The sequence below is a fragment of the Eupeodes corollae genome, chromosome 2 (genome assembly GCF_945859685.1).
Source record: "Eupeodes corollae chromosome 2, idEupCoro1.1, whole genome shotgun sequence".
NCBI classification, from domain to species: Eukaryota; Metazoa; Arthropoda; class Insecta; order Diptera; family Syrphidae; genus Eupeodes; species Eupeodes corollae.
This window is the reverse complement of record NC_079148.1, coordinates 28486377-28511299: the sequence shown is the minus strand read 5'-3', so window position 1 is coordinate 28511299 and position 24923 is coordinate 28486377. Positions and strand designations below refer to the sequence as shown.

The window sequence follows — 24923 nt, the reverse complement described above, 5'->3', positions numbered from 1 at the left end:
TACCCGACAGGATTCGGTTGCATGCAATTCAACGGACTCCACACCATCAGAATATACATATATATACACACTAAACTCGTCCCTCTTTTATATGCCATAACCTTCAACCAACATAAGGCACCCTCCAAGAAGCATCTTTATATGGTGTATTATCCTTTTTAACTCGCCCATATAGAGCAATAGTTCAGATTGAAATGGAATGGATAATCGACTTTAAAGGTACACACATGAACTCACTCATCCCTCTAGGACACTCGATATAAGCATTGCTATATATTCATATATGTACAGTGTACACTGTATAGTGACATGGTCTCTCTTAGAAAGTCTCAAAAAATGGACAGGCTTCTGAAGGAAAAGAAACCAGGAGCTGCTACTATGCGAGTGCAATCCTTACACAAAGTGTGATATGAATATAAGCAAAAGAATGAGTTTGACTGTTAGAGTGAAATGCAAAAATGTGATCGCCTCTCTCATATTATACTTTGGCGGGGAGAGGGTTTTGAAAATGAAAACGGAAGGAAAAAAATTGTCCATTGCCCACATAAAACGTATACATAGCTTTGTGTGTGGTGCATTATGCATTAAACGAAGGAAGAAAGGATAAATGGATTTGTATTGATTCGGTTCAAATTTTCCTATTTTATTTTTTTTTTTGTTATTTTCAATACGCGATTATATTTTTTCCGGACACTTTGATTTGGTTTTATGGTTGGAGAAAATATCAGAAAAAAGCACTATAAAAGGACCATCGCCTATGTTGAACTGATTTGCTGGAGTGCAAATCAAAAACGATGTTTTTTTTCAACGCTGGAATTCAAACGCACATAATTTTAACAAAATCGAGATATCATTCTTGAAAATTGAAATGATTTGCTCGAAATTTGTAAATTTTCAAGACCTATGATAAATTTTATGTTAATTTTTAAATCTTTTAGTGAATCCTTTACTTAATTTCTTGTTTGTAACAGCAAATCGTTCCTTTGGTGTAAAACAAAGGATAGTGAAAAAAATCATATAAAGGTCCTTTGCCACTTATGAATATTAAATGCGAAATGTTTAAGGTACTATTTGGAAGGATAGGTGTCTTAATATTTAGCTTAACCTTTATTAGATTGTCATTTTTTTAGGTTTTGAATTCGGTTTTGAGAGTGAGTTCTGAATTTTCTTTATACAAATTACAATATTTTCAATAAGAAGTAAATAGAAACAAAGCTGTAACCACGAAACAATAACTCTTAATTTTTATAGCCGTTAAGAGCACCAGTGGTTAAAAATGCTATTCGTGCTTGGGCTCTGTCTCAAAACAACAAACTTTAAAAAATGTACACTAACTTTAATCAGACGTGTTTATTTATAAAGTAGGTCTAAATAATAAAATAAATAAATTGGGTGGCGCAACAGTCCGTTGTGAACCAGGGCCTAGTGACTTACAACTCTCAACCATTCCTGTGTGCGAGTACTGTTGTCAAGAATGGAAGGGACCTACAATTTTAGGTCGAATCCGAAGGGCTAATTTGAGAAAGCACTTTTTCATGACAAGAATTACTCTTGAAGGATTTGTCAATTCCTCGCAAGAGCCAGTACGCGCGAAAATTAATTTTTTTAAATTAAGGTGGCATAGGTATGGATTAAACCCAACCATCATGCCGCGGGTACTATAAAGAAGGTCTAACAATAATAAAATTACTTGATGTCAAGTTGTTGTCTAACTTTAGTTGATGCTTCTAATTTCCTGCCTTGAAAAATAAAATGAAATTAAACACTAAAGGCACAATATTTCAAAAGTCTGTCAATTTAGTGGCACATGCTGATAAGGTCAAAACATCACTAATGACTGACGTAACTTGGAGGTAGGTTAAGACTTTGTCTACCTAGACTCCGCTATGAACACAGAAAACAATACTAGCGATGAAATCAAAGGAAGAATTACTCTTGCTAACCGCTTTTTCTTTGGGCTTAAAAACGATTGAGTATATGAGGACCAAAGCAAATAAAACTATATCTCGTTTCGAGGTCACTTTACCGCGTGAACTACAGTGGAAAGTGGAGGAGAAGATTGAACGACGAGCTGAACAGGCTGTACAGCGACGTAGACTTAGCCGACTGTTTCCAACTGCAGACATCTAGCTAGAGATTGGGTTAGATGGAGAAGTTTGTTTGGTGAGGCTCTAGTTAACACAGGACTGTAGCGGCATTTTTAGTAATCAAATAACACCTCAAGAAGTTTGTCACTAAATATATACATAATCGAGAGAATTGTGGTCCAAATTCAGCAAACTACTGTAGGAGGTGTGAAAACAACCTCTCAATTCGTTCTAATCTGGACCAATTATCGGGCCGTACTTCTTCGACAATGAGTTCGGTCTAGCAGTCACCGTGAATGATGAGAATATATCTGATTTTTTGTGACCAGGAAACATTTAAAAACATAACCAACATTTTAAAAGGGTGTTAAAGTGGGGACATGGAAATCAGTGGCCTGAACAGGGGATGGAGGCTTTAAAACGGGTATTTTCCAAATTTTTTATTGCACTTAAGAAATATATATGTACACATTATTGCCCACCACTCACTGAGTTAAAATAACGTTTCCTACACTATTATCGCCGCAATAAACCAGACATACCTCAAATTCCAAGTTAATACTAACAAAGCCTTATCTGGAGGTTCAATTTTTAATGACTTTTTCAATAAAATAAAACCGTATATTGGCGAATGTTGTCCTCCAAGTAGTAATCAACCAGTTGTGTCATACTGGCGTAGTATTTACCCTACAAAAAATAGCAAGCGGCGTTGGCCCGAAACTTCGAAACTTCGAAACTTCGAAACATTACCAAACATTTCTTTCAATAAATCAATTGGCCCAAACTGAATGAGATGTTGCGCCAAAGTTTTAAAACCACAGCTCCTGCATATCATGGCTGTTCAACTGATGAACAAACAAGTCAGTTATTATGGCTCTATAGATGTCACAATTGGCTGTAACGTTCTGGCCAGTATCGGTTTTTAAAGAAAGACGGACCGTTATTCCACCAACCCATAAAGCACAAAAATAAGTTAATGTTTGCAGATGTTACGGTGTATCAAAATACACTTGAGGATTGTCATCACTCCAAATTTGAAAGTTTTGTTTATTGGCGTATCCATTCGCCCAAACGTGCTCTTAACAAAATTCGCACAGTAAGTATTTCAAAAAAAACCGTTATTTTAAAAGTAAATTTGGAAGCGTTCTTCAAGCGTCAGTCTATTCATGTTCAAATGCAAAACTACGCTAGGAACAAACACTTTATACCTGACAAAATGCCGCTAGTTAAATTAGCGCAAAGGAAAGTCCACTATCGACCAAATATTCACACTACCGCAGATATTGGAAAAGATCCAGGAGCTTCAAATCAATATCCAGCATCTCTTTATCGATTTTAAGGCCGCGTATGACGGCATCTATAGGGAAGAGCTCTACAGAGCAATGTCTAGTTTTGGAATTCCTGTCAAACTTATCCGTTTGTGCAGAATGACGATGGAGAATTCAGTGTGCAGTTGGAAAAGATCTCACGGATGCATTTGATGCCAAAAAAGGTTTTAGACAAGACGATGCACTGCCATGCGACTTCTTCAAAATCGTTCTGGAAAGAATTGTGCAAAACTCAACCGTCAACATTAGAGGCACAATCTTCCAAAGGTCCATCCAATTACTCGGATACGCAGATGATATTGACATAATTGAAAGATCAAAGCGTGATGTCAGTGGAGTATTTTTAAGCATTGCGACGGAAGCGAAGAAGATGGATTTAGTGGTCAATGAGGCAAGACCAAGTATATGCTGTCAACAAAAAAGGACAGTGAACAACGACGTCTTGAACAAAATGACACCATGAACAGCTAAAACTTTGAGATACTTAAGGACTTCGTTGTCTTGTGACAACGACACCAGCGCTGAAATCAAACGAAGAATAACTTTTGCAAATCGCTGCTTCTTTGGACTTAGAAGGCAATTAAGAAGTAAAGTCATCTCTCGAGCATCCAAAATCACCATCTATGGGAGAAGATAAAACGACGAGCTGTACGGGTTGTACAGCGACACTGACCTTGTTAACAGAATTAAAGTCCAACGGCTTAGATGCTACGTTATGTAGAGCGAATGGAGGGACGGCGCAGAAGAGGAAGACCGTGACTCAGGTGGCGCACGCAGGTGGTTGAAGACCTCAACCAACTTTTGTGCGAAACTGAAGACAGATAGCTAGGGACCGAGCTGGCTGGAGACGGATGTTGGTAAGAGCCCAGGTCCGCCCCGGACTGTAGCGCCACCTTAAGTAAGTATGTACGTAATTTAAGGCCCTAAACCTCTAAAGAAAACACCCAGTTCAGACAAAAAAAGCTTTTTCAGCATTAAATTGATCTTTGAAACATTTTCCAAATTTTAAAATCAAAAGAAAACATTTTTTCTTTTCAGCTCTAAAATTTAAATTGACAATAAAACTAAGAACAAAATTATTCGAAATCTGCCAAGATTGAATTTGTTGAACCCGCACTTAGGACATATTCAAATATACACTATTCAATATCAAAAATTAAATCATTTTCACAAGAAAATTCGTGAAGAGGCCTTGAAACTTCACAAAACCTTTGTTTGTATTAATTTAGAAGACAAAAACCAATGAAATTCTAAAAATAAAACATTCAAAAATTGTTTCCAATTCATTTATATTTGCATTCTAGATGAAAAAAGGTGCAGTTTTCTAAATCTAGGATAAAAGTCTTGTCCCAATTATCCAAAGAAAAATCTCAATTTTCTTTTACCTACATAAGTAAATTGACATAAAAATAGATCCTTAGTACATTTTTCTTCTATCGTAATGAGTGACCTCCTGCTAATAAACAGGGTGTCAAATTAGATGAATGTAAAAATTGGTTTGATTTTTACGAGGAGTAGTATATTTTGAAAAAAGGTATAATGTGTCTATTCGATTTTTGTGATAGTGGAAGAACTGGAGATGGTAATGTGTTTGGTTGTTATACGGGGAGGGGGAAAATAAAACAAAAATCATTGATTGCTTTTGTTCTATCCTTTAAGGGATGACATTTTTGGGGGTAATAATTAGGAATCTCTTAAATTAATATCCTTTTTTGGATTTTAAGGATACGATTAACAAGGAATTGGAATAAGAATCAATGCTTTTTTTCATAAATATTTTTAAAATACAAAACTTTCAACATTTGAAATTCATTTTGGGCTACTTAATAACTCATTTAATTCACTTACTATCTTCTCTAAATTTTTAAAACAAAGTTAACCGATAATAATGAAATCAATTTCTTACAAAACTCCTATTTACAAAATTAAAGGAGACAATAAAAAAAGCTCTTGAAAAGTATCTTAACTATAGGTATACAATATAATCTACCTTCCTAGTTATAAAAAACAGAAACATCCCTCAAGTAGATCCACAATCACTAAACTGCCTTGTTTATCGAAAGAAAAGCCTCTACTCTCTTTACCTGCTCTGTTTCTCTCCATCATCCCAATAAAATCCACTTTACAACGTCAATTGGCTTTTAACTTCCTACCTAACTGAAAGAACGAAGCATCAGTAAAATGAAGGCAACACAAAAAAAAGTATGTAGCAGCAAAATCTCCATCCCAGTTCCAGGACCAAGTCTCACTCCCGCTCCCAGACCCGGTCCTGGTACTCAACTGAACAAAAACACTATCGTTCGTTTCGTTTGCTTGTTGCTGTCATTTTAGTTCAAAACGCACAAAGCTAACAAGCTAATAAAACGTGAACGTGTATACCTGTACAACAAAAGGATGCACATCAAGCTGTTGCTGTGCGAAGAGAAAAGGACCCCCATATATGTATAGCTTATACAAACATCGTCCTTGATGTTGTCATCAGTATCAGTACCAGTTTACCTGTGTGTTTGTAGGTGCACATCAAATTTCAAAAAAATTTAAAGTGAAACTTCGCTCTTTGGTATTTTATTTATTCTTTTTTTTTGCTGTCTTAATTCTGCTTTAAATAATTACACCTCCTCTGATCAAACTTTACAAACAACTTCACCATTCCCAACTGAAAAACTGAGTAACGCAACACCTCCAGCCCAACCTTGCATATGAACGAACATTGAATCCTTGCAATAGGAGAAAGAGTCTCATTCGCGCGCGAGATGGATTGTCAAATGTCGAACCAGCCAGCGCAGCGTCGTCGGCATAAGTATCAGCGCCGGCAGACGCAGACACAAGACCCAGATATGGTAAGGTGCAGACCTTATTCACCAGTGAATACAGTATACATCATCATATCAGCATTCATAGAGTGTGACATTTTGGAATGAAAGACAGGATACCTCGATAGCATGCATCAGAGGATGTGGCCTGATGGCTGCGTCATACAGTCCTCGTCCTCATCGTCTCGTATACGTACGAATATAGTATAGAACAGTTTTTGAGTCTGGAATCTGGATGGTTGGTTGTTCCTTATGTTGAGGAACGATTGCCGCGTGCTTTTCTATTGATCGTTTTTCATTGAAGTTGTTGTCATATCATCGTGATTTCCTGTCACATACCCCTGTCACCCCTCAACTTAAGAATTGAATTCCTTTTACTCTTTTATGGGAGTCCTACGTTCCGTTCGAAGCTAGCTTGCTTGTGCTGTCCTGATGGAGGTATAAAAGAGAAAAGTCAGTATTCACCATCCACCATCATTTTTATCAGAGGGATAAGTCTTTAGTCTTGTTTTTTGCTTTCTGGAACAACGATCGATTTTTATCATAGTCAGCTAGCTTTCCGATATAAATTGCATCCAAGCACCAAGTCAGCTTGTAAGGATACCTACAACATACGGTTACGTTGGTGTGTGAGATTTTTCTAAAAAAAAGAAACTCAAATACGAAAGGATGTCACTTACACACAGGCGTATTTGTGCGTTTTTCTAATTCTAGTAATCACCAGACTCACTTTGACTGGTATAAAAAAGTAATTTTATTTATGAAGCCACAACTTTGTCAAGAACTTCACTTTGAGGAGCATAATTGAAGTATTAGATCATACATTTTCGTTGTATACCATTTAATTTTCATACTTTTTTCTTGAGTTACTTTATACCAATTATTTCTAGTTGTTGCGAACATAACCTTAAGCGTACAGCAGCTCAACTGATGTAACCACACAGTGGCTCAACTAGATATACTTTCAACAATCTCTCAAGCTTGGAAGTCAAAATATACAAATGTCATTTGTCAAATGTCATAATATAATAAAATTTTAATTTTGTAATTTCTTTGTTTTAAAAATACATAAACCTTTTATATACTATTTAGCTGTAAAATTGTACCTAAAATGTTGCTATTGTTTGTTCAATAAAATTATTACTTTGTCACTCCTCACCGAGGAAACAACAATTCTTTATTTCTTGTTGGAAAACCATTTTGGAAGAAACATTTTGGTCCTTCGAGCCGGACAAAACACTAGTTACAACTACAAAGTAAGGAAACAACTCATTTTTTATGATGAATCATAATTAGTCAATTTTTTTATTTTAAAATTATAATGTATAAATGTTTGGTATAAAATTAACTGCTTCAATTTGAATGATATACATTTTTACTATTTATATCATTCATCACTATTTAATATAAGTTTTGTCGTTCAAATAAATATAAATTAAGTTTGTGTTACAAAACAACAATAGTATAATGTTGGGAATATAATATAGCATAAATTAACTGGTATAAAATTCCTTAAATAATACAATAGGTATGAAACAACACAAGCAAAGTAATTTTTCGATGAGTCTTATTGAGAAATAATTATATTTATTGACAAATAAATGGTTAGCAAATTGTGCAGCATCATTTTAGAATTAGTTTAAATTGAAAGCAATTGGTATAAAGAGAAAAAAATTAACTGAGCAAAATGTATTTTTTTTTAAGTTTAAGGCGTTACAAATGAAGAAATTTTAGAAACATGAGAAAACTTGTTATAGTTTACCAAAAACAATTGGTATACAATAAAAAGAATCTTATTGTTTGGTATAAATTGCCAGAAATATTTTTCTATTATGTCATTTACCTAGATGAAAATTTTCTGTGACAAAAATAAAAATGAAAATTATATAAGCGTTTTAATATTGTTATTCGTGCAGTATTTTAATGGGTCTTAGATTTCGTATAAAAAGATATCGCATACAATTTTGACAATATTTTATTTGTGTAATTAAAAACGATGTTTATATATATGTTGGTTTGACACTTTTTCACATTTAGTATTTAATGTTAATAAGAGCATACAAACAGCGAACAGTTGTATACAGCTTCTGATTTGTATAAAATATTAAAACAAAAAATCAAAACAATTCGTATTTGTTTTACAAATCTTCTCTTTTGAAGGATCACGTAAAAATGTTTATTCTGCCAAAGGGAGATGATTGGTATAAAATGCTTAAAACTTAGGATAAAAAGTTAATTATGAAAATATTAAAACCATATTAATCTCGAAAATCCTCATCTAATGTCACTCCGGTCCTGAACTGAGATGTAACTGTATATTTCAACCTGCACTATCGAGACTTACCCATCTCTATCTATGTGCCATGGTTAGTATATGTCTACATAGATTCAGTACGGTAAGATGAAAACTCGGATGTGACAATATTGTTTTTGATTTATGAAGCTATAAATTCATTTTTGTTTCACCATATAGCCAAACGCGAGGTCCACCTCTCTTCCTCGGGTTCACACGGTGTGTTCTATGTCCAAAGTGGTACATATACCCTCTGTACTCCTACTGTACCTACATAGAAAAACGACCCCAACACACATGAACGAATATAGGTATACCACCAAATGGTCACTTCAAATCTGTTTGTATATAGAGTGGCTTTCGATATTGGATTAGTTGGACTTTATAGAAAAGTCAGTCAGTGACGATGACTATGACGACGGCGATATGGTGGATAGTGATGGTATGATGACGATGATGATGGTTTGGTGTTGGGTTCCTTCAAGTTTTGCCTGCTGCAATTCGAGTCAAATGAATGGACGCACTTTGGCAATACCTATAAAGGAAAGGAAAGGATATCCCATCATATATGGATGGTCATGAAAATATGTGAGTGGGCAGCAGCGATTGAGACAGTCGAGAGCCATTATCGTTATACAAGTGATTGTGTGGCAAATGCAATTTAAAAAAACACACAGTGAAGGTCCTTGGACATATTTTTTTTTTCGTCCAGTATAATCGTGTATATGATGACCAATAACAGGATAAGTATTTTTGTCTTACTTTTAGAGATTAGAATTGGGAAAAAGTATATTTAATAAAATTATATAGAATAGAGAAATATTTCGTTTAATGGAAGATCATAAAAAGGTTTCAAATGGTGAGTTTTTTTTTATTTTATCTTATTTTAGGAAAAATGTTCGTTGTTACTTAGAATATATATATTTTGCTTAAAAACACAATAAAACTCAATAGTACACTAGGTCGTATACGCTTTTTTTAAAATTTGATTTTCAATAGTTTTCCAGTTTTGTTAAAATAGGAAAATTCTAGAAATAACTAATCTGTGGTTGATATTCTTATAATATTGAATTAATTATCCAATTTAATGCTTAGCGTTTAGGATGGGGAAGTTTGACTAGTGTATTACGTTGCATGCATCAAAAGTAACAATTCTGTACACTCATAAGGAAAGTGGCAATATTTTTGGCAGATGTTGTGTTTTGTTCACTTTAAAATATGGGTGCAAAAGTCGACTAGAATTTCTCCACCAAAATGGAAATAATCCTATACACAGTACGTTTTTGGTGGTGAATAATCTACTTTTACCAAAACGATGAAGGTATTTTTTATACTTGTATTTTGTTTGATACTGTTAACCAATCAATTCTTTGTAGAAAGCTGCGAGTTAATTTAAGGTTTTCTTTAGAGTACTGTAAGCTTGTATCTTCGTATCTCAGTGGAAGGCAAAAAGCGTGGTGGCCAATGGAAACTCCTCCACATATCTCAATATTTTGAGTGGAGTGCCACAGGGATCTATCCTTGGACCAATCCTCTTCTCATTTTACATAAATGAGCTACAACAAGTTGCTAAACAATGTTTAATTCATCTTTATGCTGATGATGTGCAGCTCTTGTTAAGTCGACCTGAAAACGATGCTGTAGCTTTAAAGTACTAGGACCTGCTCTGCATTTCACAATGGTCAAAAAAGAACGGTCTCCGTCTTAACCCTTTCAAATCAACATGCATCCCCATCATACTCAAAAACTTTGATCTAATGGGTTCAAACCCATAAAAACTTGACGACAAAACCAATGAATACGTTAGCACTGCTAAAAACCTATTAGTAGTATTAAATCGCACTTTCACTTGAGATGCCCACCTTATTAGTGCCATTGGTAACGTCTATGGAAGTCTCAGCCTTCATCAAGTCACTGGAAATTTCATCCCGATCAAAACTGCTATGAAATTAATAAAGAGGCTTGCAACACTTTATAGGACTCATTTCCTACCTTGTAAGCGATTTTAAAATAAATACAAATACAGACTGTCTTACAGCACATTATGGCGTATTTTGTATATATTTACTATATTTACATCCATATAAAGTACAGCTCACAAAACAATTGAAGCCAGCTGGCCATCCACAAGGTCGTAGATACGTCGAATGGTTACTTGAACAACACGCGGTGGAGGGCGACTTTCGAAAAAAATATTCTTCTTCTTTAATAAAAAAAATTATCGTATTTGGGGTTCTGAGAATCCTCAATCATTTGAGGAGAGGCCATTACATACACAAATTTGTGATTGGACCTTACTTCCTTGAAAAAGACGATGAAATTACTGCCACCGTCAATTTTGAGCGTTATGGTCACATGATAACTAACTTTTTTTCCTGCTATTGAAGAATCCGACTTGTAAAAGACGGTGCCACATGCCACACAACTCTATCGAATATAACTTTATTGCAAGAGACATTTCCTGACCGCGTAATTTCTCGTAGTGGCGTTATCCACTGACCACTGAGATCAAAGGATTTGACACCGATGGACTTTTTCTTTGTTACGTTACGCAAAAAGATGTTTAAATAGTAGAAATGTGCATACAAGAGGACACAAGCGTCCACAGGTTTTTTTTATCAAAAACCACCTCTGTCTATCAACTCCTACTCTCACCTCCCCGCGGTGAACATCGGGTGCCTAGTACCTCATCTGGAGATTGGGTTCTAACCCCAGTGGAAAGTTGTTGGGTCAGCAAACTTGAGAGGGGGAGAGCTGTTTCCACTAAAGTACCTCCCCTTATCCAGAAGGCAGTGGATGAATTCTCGAGATGGAATCAACGGTGACGTCTACTATTCCAGTAATGTTGAACTACTAAGTGAACACCTTATAAGGCTTCTTTGACATATTCGGAGCCCAGGCCAGGAGCGGTTTATCCAGCTCCCCTTCCTTGGAGTTATACTAAGGATCTGGCCCTCCAGGTTGGGGGCTGTGCCGTCGGGGTGATTTTCTGGCCACGTAAAAAATACCTTAGTTGCGAAGCACCAATAAGCCTCGGATACGGACGAACCCACAACCAAACGAAATAAGGACAACGAACTTCGGAGATGTACGTATAATATTAGGTCCCTAAATTGCTGCAAGGCAGATATTACATCCAACCAAGAAGTGCGATGGGATGGACCGGGCAAACGCCAACTAGAAGACTGCGATATATACTACAGCGACTGCTACCGAGAACAAAGGCGTCGACTTGGGTGTGGATTTTTTGTTGGAACTAGACTCAGGCAAAAAGTCTTGAGTTTCAACAGTGTGAACGAGCGCATCACGACAATCCGCATCAAGGCTAAATTCGCCAATATGCGCGCATGCCCCAACAGAGGAGAAAGATGAAAACACCAAAGACATATTCTTCGAGTTCTTGGACAAGACTTATGAGCAGTGCCCTGGCTATGACATTAAAATTGTCTTAGGAGAGAAACACTAGATTGCCCAGTTGGGAATTGGGTTGGGGGAGTAGAGAACTTTCGATTCAACTCCTCTAAATCAATGTTGCCATCGGAAATAGAAAAATATCCCCTTAATCCAATACTCTTGACTTCTTTCCAAAAATACTTGGAGGAACGATTTGAGTTGAACCTGTTGTTATAAAAATTGTATTTAACTGATTTTATTAATTTAGTTACAAGGTTCCGAGATGTTTTGAATTGCCGAAGCATTTCTATGCAACCAAATCGTTTCCAACGTCGTCGGTATGAAACGTCTCTTGTTTTCAAAGCATTAATGATCTCAAGAGAAAACCAGAGATAACTACGCGATCTTATTTGACGAGTGTTTAATGGGAAGATAAGTAATTGCAACAGTAAGACATTCAATTTGATAATCAACGTTTGATTTTACAAAAATTGAGTACAAGGCAATAGATGGGCAATTAATTACGAAAATCACGATACTCGAAGTATTGCGGAGATTCGTTTTCAAGATATAAATCAAAAGTAGCAAAACTGATAACTGACTAGACCATTTAACAAGACTAACATCGCTTACAAGTAAAACATCAAGAAGGGAAGGGACACAGTCAGGCTTAAAATGTGTTGGTTCAATATTATTCACAAAAGAGAGCCCCAGAGAATTCATTGAAGTCTTAAAACAATTAGAGGAGGGTTGAATGAGGTTAATATTTAAATCTCCGCAAATGATTAATTTTGGTACTCGATAACACATTTCTTCTATTATCGGTATTATAAGACCAGAACTTGCAACTCTAGGTAGGAACCATTTAAAATTTGTATATGTATATATATAAATAGAATTAGTATTCGACTAAGATATTACGGGAACAAAAACATATTGAAAATATTTTTGTTAATTTTTAGATAATTTAAAAAAAATTTAAATTCCGTTGTTTTTTTTAATCTCTCGATGTAGGTTGGTAACCTCTGTAAACATTAACATGTACATATATCATACTTATTTATTGCAGGTCCAACCATATAAATTAATATAATTGCATACATATCCATCAATAGTATAATAACAGTTAACAATAATAATTAACTTTTTTTTCGATAACAACGAATATATTTGAGCTATAGTATTTATATGTACATACATCTGCAGCTATAAGCTTATGCTATTAGCATAAAACGCATTATGTTCTAATTTAATCCCCAATCCTCATTCATTAACATATCACATTTAAAGTCAAACCGAAATTAAATAGCAATAGCATGAGTTTAAAAATCACAAAATATACAAATGTACATTGATACATTATAATGACACAAAATAGGTATAGGTATAGGAAAAGAGGTCCTACGAATACAAATAAATAAGTGTCCAATTCTTGTCTGCATAATGTACGAGTATAATATTATAAAATAGCTATACAAATAGCACTCAACAATAATTGTATGTGTCTGAATGAAAATTCATTGCTTTATCATTTGTGGGCTTTAAATCAATTAATTAACCGACTAATATGTCAATCAGATCTGAATCACAGTAAATCGTAATCAGATTAAAACTCGTTCAATATAGAGTAGACGCAATATGGTTTGGTTATAGAGTAGACTCGGTGTATGTTGTTGTCGTTCTGACCACCATCACCATCAGCATCACATCCTTTCTTCCGTTCAAAATGCGGTGGGTGGTTGGGTTTTTGATATAATTGACGCCATTTAGTGTCAAGGGAATGTAATATTTAATAAAGTTTTAAATATCCATCGAAGCCGCCCGAAGGCGCATCACATAAACGAATACGTAAATAAAGTTTTAAACAATCGCTGAGGGAGAGTGGTATTTGAGACGGTGTGGGAGATATGGGGATGAGGAGATATGATGACATTTTAAGGACCCTCGTACTCTATGCACACATTTAGAATATACAAAAACCCTTCACTCTTCCCTTTACATACTATACCACTAAGAGTTTAAAGGAACATCACCGAAGTTGAAGTAATTATTATCCTTTAATTACATTTGTAATAGAATTAGCTGGCATAATAGTTGCTATTTCCTTTTACCAGTAAACAGTCCCTCATGCAGATAGAAACAACAACACTCCCGCAACCCCCAATCTCCAGCCACACATTTCAAATAAGGATATTGGATAGCGCAACAAAAACAACAACAACAGTAGTTCACACACACTCATACACAACACATACTTTATACAATACACATCGGAGAGTGCTTTAATGTTATTAATGTCATTAAGTTTATCGTACAGCTAAATCCAGTTACAAAGTCACTACTGTTTTCGGTTATATGGTCAAAATATCGATGCATATTATAAATACGAATCTACATACATGCATACACTTATATATGTATATATTTACGGATGTGCAAGTACATCAATTTATACAACAAAAGCCACACATCTGTTTTGTTGAAAAGGAGGTGAATTAGTATAGAGTGGATTGGGATGGGGCATGGGGTGGCCTACACCTCGGCAGGAAGTTGAAGTGGTGGGAAGGACATTGCATAAACTGGCACCAATATCCGGAAGCATATATACTCGCACAACTACTGTTCCTTCTGTTTTAATATGGCCTAATAATGCAGAATTCTCTCGCTGCTAGGCTTGTTTAAGGTTTTGGTATGAATATGGCCAGTGGCATCGGTTGACAAGGTAATCACATGAATAAATTCAATTGATTGTGTGTGTTGAGTTGATTTATTGTTTTTATTTTTTTAACGAACAATGTTTGAATGGAATGAATGATAATGGTTTATTAAGACAAAACGCACTTTTGTTGCCTTTCTTTTCTCTACAAAAACAAGGCTCTTCTCTGCAATAAGAAAAACAAGGCTTAAACATATTTGTTAACCATAAGAGTTTAATTGTTTTGAAAAGATGTCAAAGTGTGCTAAAGTGCATTTTGTTGACACTTTCTTGTAAACATAAATTAGGCTGCCCTTAAGAGATGAATTAAGGACAAATATTTATAAATGAAAACATAAGAATTCTTAATAATTTGCCATTTTAAACTTCCCACTGAGTTGAAAACCAATTTTTATTTGTTTTTGTATTTTTTTTCTTCGTAAAAAAATTGGATATTTGCAATTAAAAGTCAACAAAAAATATGAAATATATTTTATTTTCCTATCTGTTTTTTTTTTTTGAGATATTTTAATTTTTAGAAGTGTTTTTGAAAGTTTTTATTTCTCGAAAACAAAATTAAGAAAATTAGTTTATGCTTCATCAATATTTATTATACAATCAAATAATTTCGGTTTCAAAATCTTTATTTATTCTCAAGAGGGCACTCACGTCCCTTTTTTCCTATGTTATTGAAACGCTGATTAATTATCAGCTTAAGAAATGTCTCAAAGAACGGAAGCTTTTTAATAACCGGCAGTATAGCTTTCGTAGCGATATGTCCACTGGTGTTCTCATAGTTTATCTCACCGAACAGTGGAACAAATTTTTACATCGTTTTGGAGAAAGTATGATTATTGCACTTGGTATTTCAAAGCAATTTTGTAGAGTTTCGCACCAGCCTCTCTTATCAAAAATGCATGTTTTTGGTATTGAAGAATCCCTTCTTTGTTGGTTATAAACTACGTTTCTAACCGTTCAATGCAAGTTGTATTGGTTGGTATCAAGCCTGTAATTCATTAAATAAATGCTGATGTTCCACAGGCCTAAGTTTGGTCTCCGAATCTCTTCCCCATATTCTTAAACGATCTCTTGGCTGCCACTTCTAATCCATTAAAGTGTTTCGCTGACGATATAACCCTCAGCTTTTTATATTCGTTTGTAGATTGACAACCTTGTCCTTCGGATGTGGAACTTCAACGGCAGCGTATGATAAGCTCATTAAATTCTGATCTCGACAGCATTGTACAATGGGGAATCGAAAACCGTGTAGAATTTAATGCTTGGAAAACTCAATGCTGTCTCCTGTCGTTAAATCGAAACCCACCCTCGATGCCACTACCCAAGAGCGGCAGTTGCATCCAGGTAACTAATCAACTTTCAGTACTCGGTATGTGTATGTAAAACCTCTTATAGAATATATATATATTTGATATTGCCAAAAATGCTGCAATGTGCTTAGGATTTCTCCAACGGTGCAAGAAATGTTTCACCCTTTCTGATCAGGCTGTAATTTACAAAGCCCTCATTCGTCCAAAATTTGAATATAACTCGCATATTTGGGCAGGTGCCCGTAAAACAAGTTTAAGGATTTTAGACAGGATCCAAGAACTTGAAAATGATAGGCGATAGAACTATAACCAAAACAATTTCGAAAAACTTTCGTTGTTCTACCGATATTTTTATAAACAGGCGTTCTCTTGAATTAGCAAGTTGCATTCCCTCCCCCCTCCCCTCAAACAATTCAGCCGTAATACGCGTACTCCTAGGAATGCACATCAGTTTAACCTTGAGCTCAATTTTGGACGTACTGTCAAGAGATTCTTTTTTAACCGCACATCGAGAATGTGGAATGCTTTACCCAGCTCTGTTTTTTTCTATCATTTTGATATTTAAAATCTTAAGACCAATGTACATCGGTATCTCCCCTTAAATCCTCCAATTTTTTCCTAAAGCTCGCACTGTGTATAAAATAAAGATATTCGTGTCAAAAAACTGTTGTTACAAATTTTCTGTAATATCTGTGTATAAATTTTTAATTTTTATAAAAAAATTGTACAGATGTCAAAAACAATGTTTTTTCTTTTCTAAGATACAATTAGTTTAAATATTCAATTTTTGCCAAGATTTGGTAGTCGAAAATAAAATTTTACCAACTTTTAGCAGAATTATTTTTTGGACAAAAAACTGCCACTTCGGTTTTCGAAAATATATAATAGATTTCAAAAAACGGGTTTTCTTCGATGCTTACAATTATTTTGGAGGTATAATATCATTAATCTAGTTGATTTTTTTCGAATTTTATCTTATTTGGTACCACGTCATCGTCACAATGTTTGCTATAAACATTAATTGATGTTGCTCGCGTTTTTGGTTCGAGAGATATTTCAGGTAAACCAAGTTTTTCACTTTTTTGATTTCAATTTTTTCTAAATTGAAAGTCGTTACTATGTATTTCGATAAATGTAAAACAAAATGCATGTAAAGTCGATATTTACTCTGGTTCTTGAAATATTAACGACGAAAAAAGCTATTTCGAGCTGCGCACATACCAACATCTCTTTAAAATCCTTTGATTCAGATTCTGGAAACCTTGAAACGTCGAGAAATGCCAACATTTTTCTACAAAATGGAATAGTTACAATAACTTCCTATGGTAGGCTTGAAATATAACCGTGATACTAAACAAGTCATCAATTTATTTTTGAAACTAATTCTGCCCTTTTTTCCGATTCGCAAAAATTCCTAAAGTTCTTCTTTAAAAGTTTGCTGCACTGAAGATAGTTATTCTCTACTTAAAAAGTATTGTATTAAGTTGATTCTTTACTTCACTCTTAACTTTCTCATTTACATAGCTACGCAAGTTTACTGCAATTTTTATTTGTTGGGTTTATTTCTATTTAAATAATTGTCTATTTTACAAAACCTGATACTAAGATTCATCTTTTTTTTTTTTTAAATGTGTTACTCTTGAACTTCGAGGAACCGTTTTTCAAGACGGGTCCACATGATACACAGATTTATCCATTTAGTGGTTTCAAGAGTTAACGTATATACAACAACTATGCAACATTTTTTTTATTATAGACTTTGAGCGTTAACATTATGTGTAAAATACTAAATCATTTAAATGCCCACTACGCGATTTCTTGTAAGCATAGATTCTTTTGAAGTAATTTTCGAACAATTTGGGCGGCGTTTTATTTATTTATTTATTGAATTCGTTAAACAAACTTAAGTTAGAACTTTAGACTTAAGAATATAACATTTATTCTTAGATTAATAGATTTACAATGCTTTAAGCAATTTCCAAAAAATAAAACTAAACTGAAGTGTTGAAAAAATTTAATTTAAATGTTTACTTTTAAAAACATCGCTTATACCAAAAAGTAATACTTGTTGTAAACTAAAACCAATTGGTTGAGGAGACTGTTTTTACCATAGTTCGATCTGCTTGATGTGGGACGTAAAGGAACTTGTCTTCTAATACGGCTATAAATAAAGTTTAATTGTTATAAAATTGAAAGTGATATGACTGACCCATTGATTAATTTTATAATAAAGCATAGCTGAATGTACTCTCTGTGTTTAGAAAGCGATTGAAGATTTATGGGCGTAAGCCTATGGTTATAGGGTGGAAGTTCGAGCCTATTGTACCATGGGAAGAAACGGAGGCAGAAGCCCATGAATCTTCTTTGTACTCCTTCTATTCTGTTTATATGGACTGAATAAAAGGGAGCCCATATTATGGAGCCGTATTCCAATATTGGTCTTACAAATGATATATAAAGAAGCTTAAGAATATATGGGTCGCGAAAATCATGTGAAAACCGTTTTACAAATCCGATCCATAGTGATTTGTAAACGTTAATTTTGAGTCAAGAAAAATACCTAGGGCAGAGAAAGTAGAGAATTTAGTCAAATAAGAAGAGACTAATTGATAATTGAAAGTCAAAACATTTTGTTTGCGTGTCAAACACATTGATTTACATTTGTCTATGTTTAGTGAAAGCTTATTTATTAAACACCATTCGCGAACACTATTTAATTCAACTTGTAGGAGTAAAAAGTCGTCAAGTGAGTCGATACGTTTGAACATTTTAATGCCATCAGCGTATATTAAAACAGATGAGTACTTTATAATACTTACCTTCTAAGTCGTTAAGGTACAAAATAAACAGTAAAGGTCCTAAGTGGCTACCTTGTGGTACGCCAGAGTTGGTATAAAAATATGATGACTGCTCATTCCTTTTATGTTTCAACGGAGGAGAAATGAAAACGACCAGATTTGACTTAAGACTAAATTTATTTTATTCACAATAACTTAAACTAACTTACAGCTAATGGTTTAGAGAAAATAAGGAGAAGAGAGCAAAGATGATAATATTACAGTGTAATCTAAAAGTATTCATACAACCATATCACTCCTCTCAACTTAAAAAGATTTTTCCTTAATATCTATTAATAAGTTCATAACCAAAATATTATTTTATACATTATAAGCCAATGCATTAGATAAAATGATTAATTATTATTTAAATTATCAAATATTAATAATATAAATACATTCGTAATTCACATATTATATATATATTTCTTCATTATTACTTCATTTTTATTTTACTTATAACTTACAATATTTTTGCCTTTTAATCTATCAGATTGCCGTCTTTCCCTATAAATAGGTAAAGAAGACGCCTTTGTTTTTTTGTTGGTTTTTAAATCTCACATGCTTTGTTTTTTTTTGGATTAGATTTTAGTACATTAGAAGGCGCAAAACAAATTTCTTTTAAGTTACATCTCTTGAGTTGTGATATATGTGCAGATTTATAGATTCCATCGACATTAATTAAATATACTACGTTTCCAACTCTTTTTTCAACAATTCCTGGAATCCAATTATAACTAAAATTATTTTTCATTTTGTATAATATTTTATCCCCTTTTTTTAAAAATTTCAAGGGTTTTCTTATATTCATTTGACATGCATTTGAAGACGTTTTTGATATTTTTAACTTGTTTTCAACAACCTGTTTCGAATTTCCGATTACTTTTGTATTAATATTATCAAGAAGAGTTTTCGGTTTTCTTTTAAAAATCATTTCATTGGGACCATAGTTTGTGGCTGTCGATGGCGTGGAACGATATTTGAGAAGAAAATTGCATATTAATAATTCTGTAGGAAGAGTGACAAGTTTTGTGTCCATCATCATTTTCTTTAATGATGTCTTTACCGTTTGCACCGCTCTTTCGGCAGCACCATTAGACTGGGGGTGGTATGGTGGACTTTTCATACATTTTATATTGTTGTCATTGCAAAATTTTGCGAACAAAGTTGAATCGAAGGGGGGTCCGTTATCGGACACTAATGTGGAGGGCAACCCAAAATATGCGAATACAGTTCTTAGTTCTTTTACTAAGGTTTCAATTTTTGTATTTTTCATTATTTTAACATCCACCCATTTTGTAAAACTATCTACGATTATTAAGTAACTTTTACCTTGTAAATAAAAAAAATCTATGTGTACTCGCTCAAAAAATGAATTCGATTCTGGCCACGGTTGATGATGGCTAGACACGGGTTTGTTACTAGAGTAAACACAAGCTTTGCAATTAAAAACGTGGCTCTCGATGTCGCCATCGATGCCAGGCCACCAAAAATATTGTCTAGCTAACATCTTCATCCTCACAACTCCTATGTGCGTATCATGCAATAAAGTTAAAATTGAATCTCTCAATGTTCTAGGGATAATAAGACGTTCTCCATAAAATAAACAGCCTCCTTCTCGTGACAAAGAAAACTTTTTTTGAACATATATTTTAAGATTATGCTGAACTAAACTGGGAAAACCATTTTGAATCATACTGAGAACACTTTTTAACTCCCAGTCTCTTTCGGTTTCTTGACGAACATCTTCAAAATTTATATTCATGTAATTCGTTGAACGTATGGCTTTTATGCTATCATTTTCTAGACCTGTAGCATACAGTAATGGAAGACGGGAAAGTCCATCGGCGTTGCTCATTTGAGAACCCTTCTTGTACTCAATTTTGTATTGATATGTGCTAAGAAAAACAGCCCACCTATGAATTCTAGCTGCCGCAACAGCTGGCGTAGATTTCTTAGGATTAAAAATCTCCCGCAAAGGTTGATGGTCCGAATATATAGTGAAAGTTCTTCCATAAATGTATTTATGAAATTTTTTCACTGTAAATATTATAGCTAGGGCCTCTTTGTGTAATTGCGAATAATTTTGCTCAGAAGAGCTTAAAGTGCTTGATGCGAAAAGTACGGGTCTTTCAATACCATTAATTATATGGGATAAAATTCCCCCGACCCCGTACGGACTTGCATCGCAATGCAATACTATTTCCTTACTAGGATCATAATGTGCTAAAATATTATTTTGCAAAATGAGGGTTTTACTTCTTATGAATGCCTCTTCACATTTACTGGACCACTCAAATGCTACTTCCTTTTTCGTTAATTCATATAGAGATCTCAGTTCAGTAGACAAATTTGGAATAAATCGGGAATAATAATTTAAGAGACCTAAATATGATTTCAATTGAGTAAGATTTTGAGGTTGGGGAGCGTTTTTTATGGCTTCTAAGTTCTTTGTACTTGGCTTAATGCCATCTTCACTTATTATGTGACCCAAATAGTCGATTTCATTTTTATAAAATCTACACTTCTCATATTTAACCCTGACTTTGAATTCATTTAACCTTTCTAAAACCTTCCTTAAATTATTTTTGCATTCATCGAAATTCGCTCCTCCTATAATTATATCATCAATATAGCACTTTACTTTTGATAACCCATTCAAAATTTTATCCATAATATCTTGAAAAATTGCTGATGCACACTTTACACCAAAAATTAGCCTTCTATACCTAAACAGCCCCCAATCTGTATTGATTGTGAGAAACTCTTGGCAAGAGTCCTCTACTTCAACTTGCTGGTAAGCCCCCTCTAAATCCAAAACACTAAAAACAGCGCAACCCGCCATTGCAACGAAAATATCTTCACTTTTGGGTAAAGGATAATGATTTGTTCGTACATAAGGGTTAATGGTACCCTTACAGTCAACACATAGTCGAACTTCACCGCTTGGTTTTTCTACCGCAACGATTGGAGAAGCCCAATTGCTGTATTTGACCGGGTATATAATATTTTCTGCCACCAACCTATCTAACTCTTTCTTCACCCTATCCTTGACTCCAAATGGAAGGGAATAAGGCTTACAAAAAACTGGAACTGTGTTTTCATCAAGCAATATATTTGCTTTAAACCTCTGGATGGCTACTGTTTTTTCACCCTTAAAAAAATTTGGATATTTAGTAAAAAGATCTGTAACGCATTTTTGTGTGACCTCCACCTTAGCAATCAACTTGTTCCCAGATACAATTTTATCCCTCCACAATGGAACTATCCTGTCCAACCATGACCTTCCTAGCAATGGAATAAACACCTTAGGACCACCGATAACAACCAACTCCAACTCAAACTCATCACCTTCCAGTGTTAATTTGACCTTCACCATCGCACAACCTACTATATCGACTTTTCCCCCTGAAATGACGTTAAGATTTCTATTATATTCTTTTATTTCTGTATTTGGGTACAGTGATTTCCATGTGCTTATGTGCATAACAGACGTGCATGCACCAGAATCAATTTCCATCTTCAATTGCTTGCCATTACATATTACATGTATAAATAATGCACTACTGTTATCATATATCACGTTATTTAAATAACCTAAACCTGAGTTTTCTTCAACATCAGAATCATTAACTGCACTGATTTTGTTTCTTTGAGCATTATACGAATTATTTCTATTTCTACTCTTTGAACGATTTCTAAAATAACTGTTATTACGGTTTTTCATATAACAATATTTCTGTGTGTGTCCCCACTTTTTACAAAAATGACATTGTAACTTATCAAAATTTCTCATTCTTGACCTTGAATTACCACGAACCGCATGCTCACCGAGGGGTCGTACTGTTGTACTCCTGGAATCTCTGTCACCATCACTACGTTTTTTCCTCACCGAATTTACAGCCACTGCCGAACCACCACTCATATTCGCCATCTCTGTCTCGATTAGCTCCATATTCAAAGCTATTTCACATGCTTTTTCCCATGTTAATTCATCAGCGTCGATTAATTTGGACTGTATTCGTTTGTTCTTGAGTCCCATGAGTAGACGATCTTTCAAAGCTTCATTTAAAAACTCAAGGTATTTACAACCTTCTGCCAGCTGCTTAATAGCAACAATAAAATCTGAGACACTTTCATCTAGTTCTTGGTTTCTATTTAAAAATTTATAACGCTCAGCGGTAATATTTTTCTTGGGCTCAAAATGTGCTACCAATTTTTGTACAAGCTCGTCATATTTTAGATCATCTGGCTTTTTTGGAGCCACCAATGTTTTCGATATATTATACAAATCACCTCCTCCGACACCGATTAAAAACGAAACCTTATCATCGTCTGTCGTTATTTTATTGAGCTTAAGCAAATGATTAAGTCGTTCAATATAACTATTAAAATTATCACCAGTATTAAAATATTCAATTCGTCCAATGAATCCCGACATTTTAATTTCAGGGCTTTTTATAAATTCATCAACGATATTTTTTTGTTCGACCTCTTTTGTTTCGTCTATTTCGTCAGAGCTCATTTAATCGGTACTTTATAACTATATACTTATAACGTCTTAAACTTCCCGTTATCCTCGTCGCCAGTTTTATGTTTCAACGGAGGAGAAATGAAAACGACCAGATTTGACTTAAGACTAAATTTATTTTATTCACAATAACTTAAACTAACTTACAGCTAATGGTTTAGAGAAAATAAGGAGAAGAGAGCAAAGATGATAATATTACAGTGTAATCTAAAAGTATTCATACAATCATATCAATTCCTAAAAATTACGCTGTATGATCTATTATATAAGTACGACGAAACCCAACTAACAAATTTATCGTTAAAGCCTTGGGATTTAAGTTTGGAAGTTAACTACTTTTGGCACAATTTATCAAAGCCCTAACTGAAGTCTGTGAAGACACAGTCAACTTGTTTCCGTTCTTCAAACGAATCTAAACGAATCTAAAAAAGAACTGAAATGAAAGAGGTTAGTAACTGTTGACTTATTTTGAACAAAACCATGTTGACTGTCACAAATTATAGACTTACAATTAAACGATATGACTTTACAAATAAAAGACTGAAATAACTTAGGTATGACGAACAATTTTGAAACGGGACGATAATTTTGTATTTCATTTTTACTACCCTTTTTGAAATTTTTTCAGAGTCATGACTAAGTTCGTTGTTGAAAAACATGCAGTTTGGATACCCTTCAGTATTTCTCTTACTATTAACATACATAGCTTCAAAAGTTTTTTGGGTTGTTTTTTATGTCGTTTTCAATATTTAAAATAAAGTCATTATAAAGAATATCTGAATAGTCAATAAACATTTTTCTTAGCAAATTGTATATCACCAAGTCATTATCAGCTTTTGGTTTATTATATTTAATCCAGGCCTTGTTTCTTTTATTTTTTAAGTTTTTAAGCAAGAATCAAACCGTGGAGGAGATTTAGAAATATTGCGTGGTTTTCGAAATGGATTGGTCTCATAAAAAAAGTTAAGGAGAACACAGTAGGATTTATAGCACATAGTATTAATATCAAAGTTCTCAAACAATATATTGCAGTTAACATAACAGGTTGAAAAATTCATTAATTCTGCATTTTGCAAAGTTAAATTCAAGATTTTCTTTGGAGCTATTGGGAAAATTACATACATTTAAATTAAAAGATAGGTCTTATGTTGGGTGATGTCGGTCTTCTTTAACAAGTAGGGTATTGGAGGAATTTACAGCAATATCAGCATTGAGTGCGTCCGAGAAGAATATAAGGTCCAATATTTTGTTGAAGTTGTTGGCAATCCCATTAAATTGGTTTAGTCCACATGATGAAAAACCGTCAATATTCAAGAATTCATTGGTAGAGGACATGTTGATAGGAGATAGAATATAGTTCTCATGCGTCTGTTTAGTCCAGAAAATTGAAATCTCCTAAGACTAGTAGCTCATCTTGTGGTCTTAGACATAAATAAATAAACTATGTGAAGCAACAGTCCGTTGAGAACTAGAGCTAAGTGACTTACAACTCTTAACCATTCCTGTGTACTGTTGTCAGCCATAAGTTGGCGAATGCTGGTTATTAAGTGCTCAAGACTTAAAGGTCGTAAAAAAGTCCATCAGTGTCAAATCGTAAGTTCTAGCCAGTTGATATCGA

At 34.1% G+C, this 24923-nt stretch overlaps 1 protein-coding gene across 1 annotated transcript; it reads right to left on the bottom strand.

The window, feature by feature from the left end:
* Positions 1 to 8918: 8918 nt before the first annotated feature.
* On the bottom strand, positions 8919 to 23215 carry LOC129944815 (uncharacterized protein K02A2.6-like). The gene is made up of 2 exons (XM_056054478.1): positions 20135 to 23215; positions 8919 to 9056 (listed from the first exon to the last, which is right to left on the bottom strand). Exons 1-2 carry the CDS (start codon positions 23213 to 23215, stop codon positions 8919 to 8921), a joined length of 3219 nt encoding a protein of 1072 aa, XP_055910453.1.
* Between the last annotated feature and the right edge of the window lie 1708 nt (positions 23216 to 24923).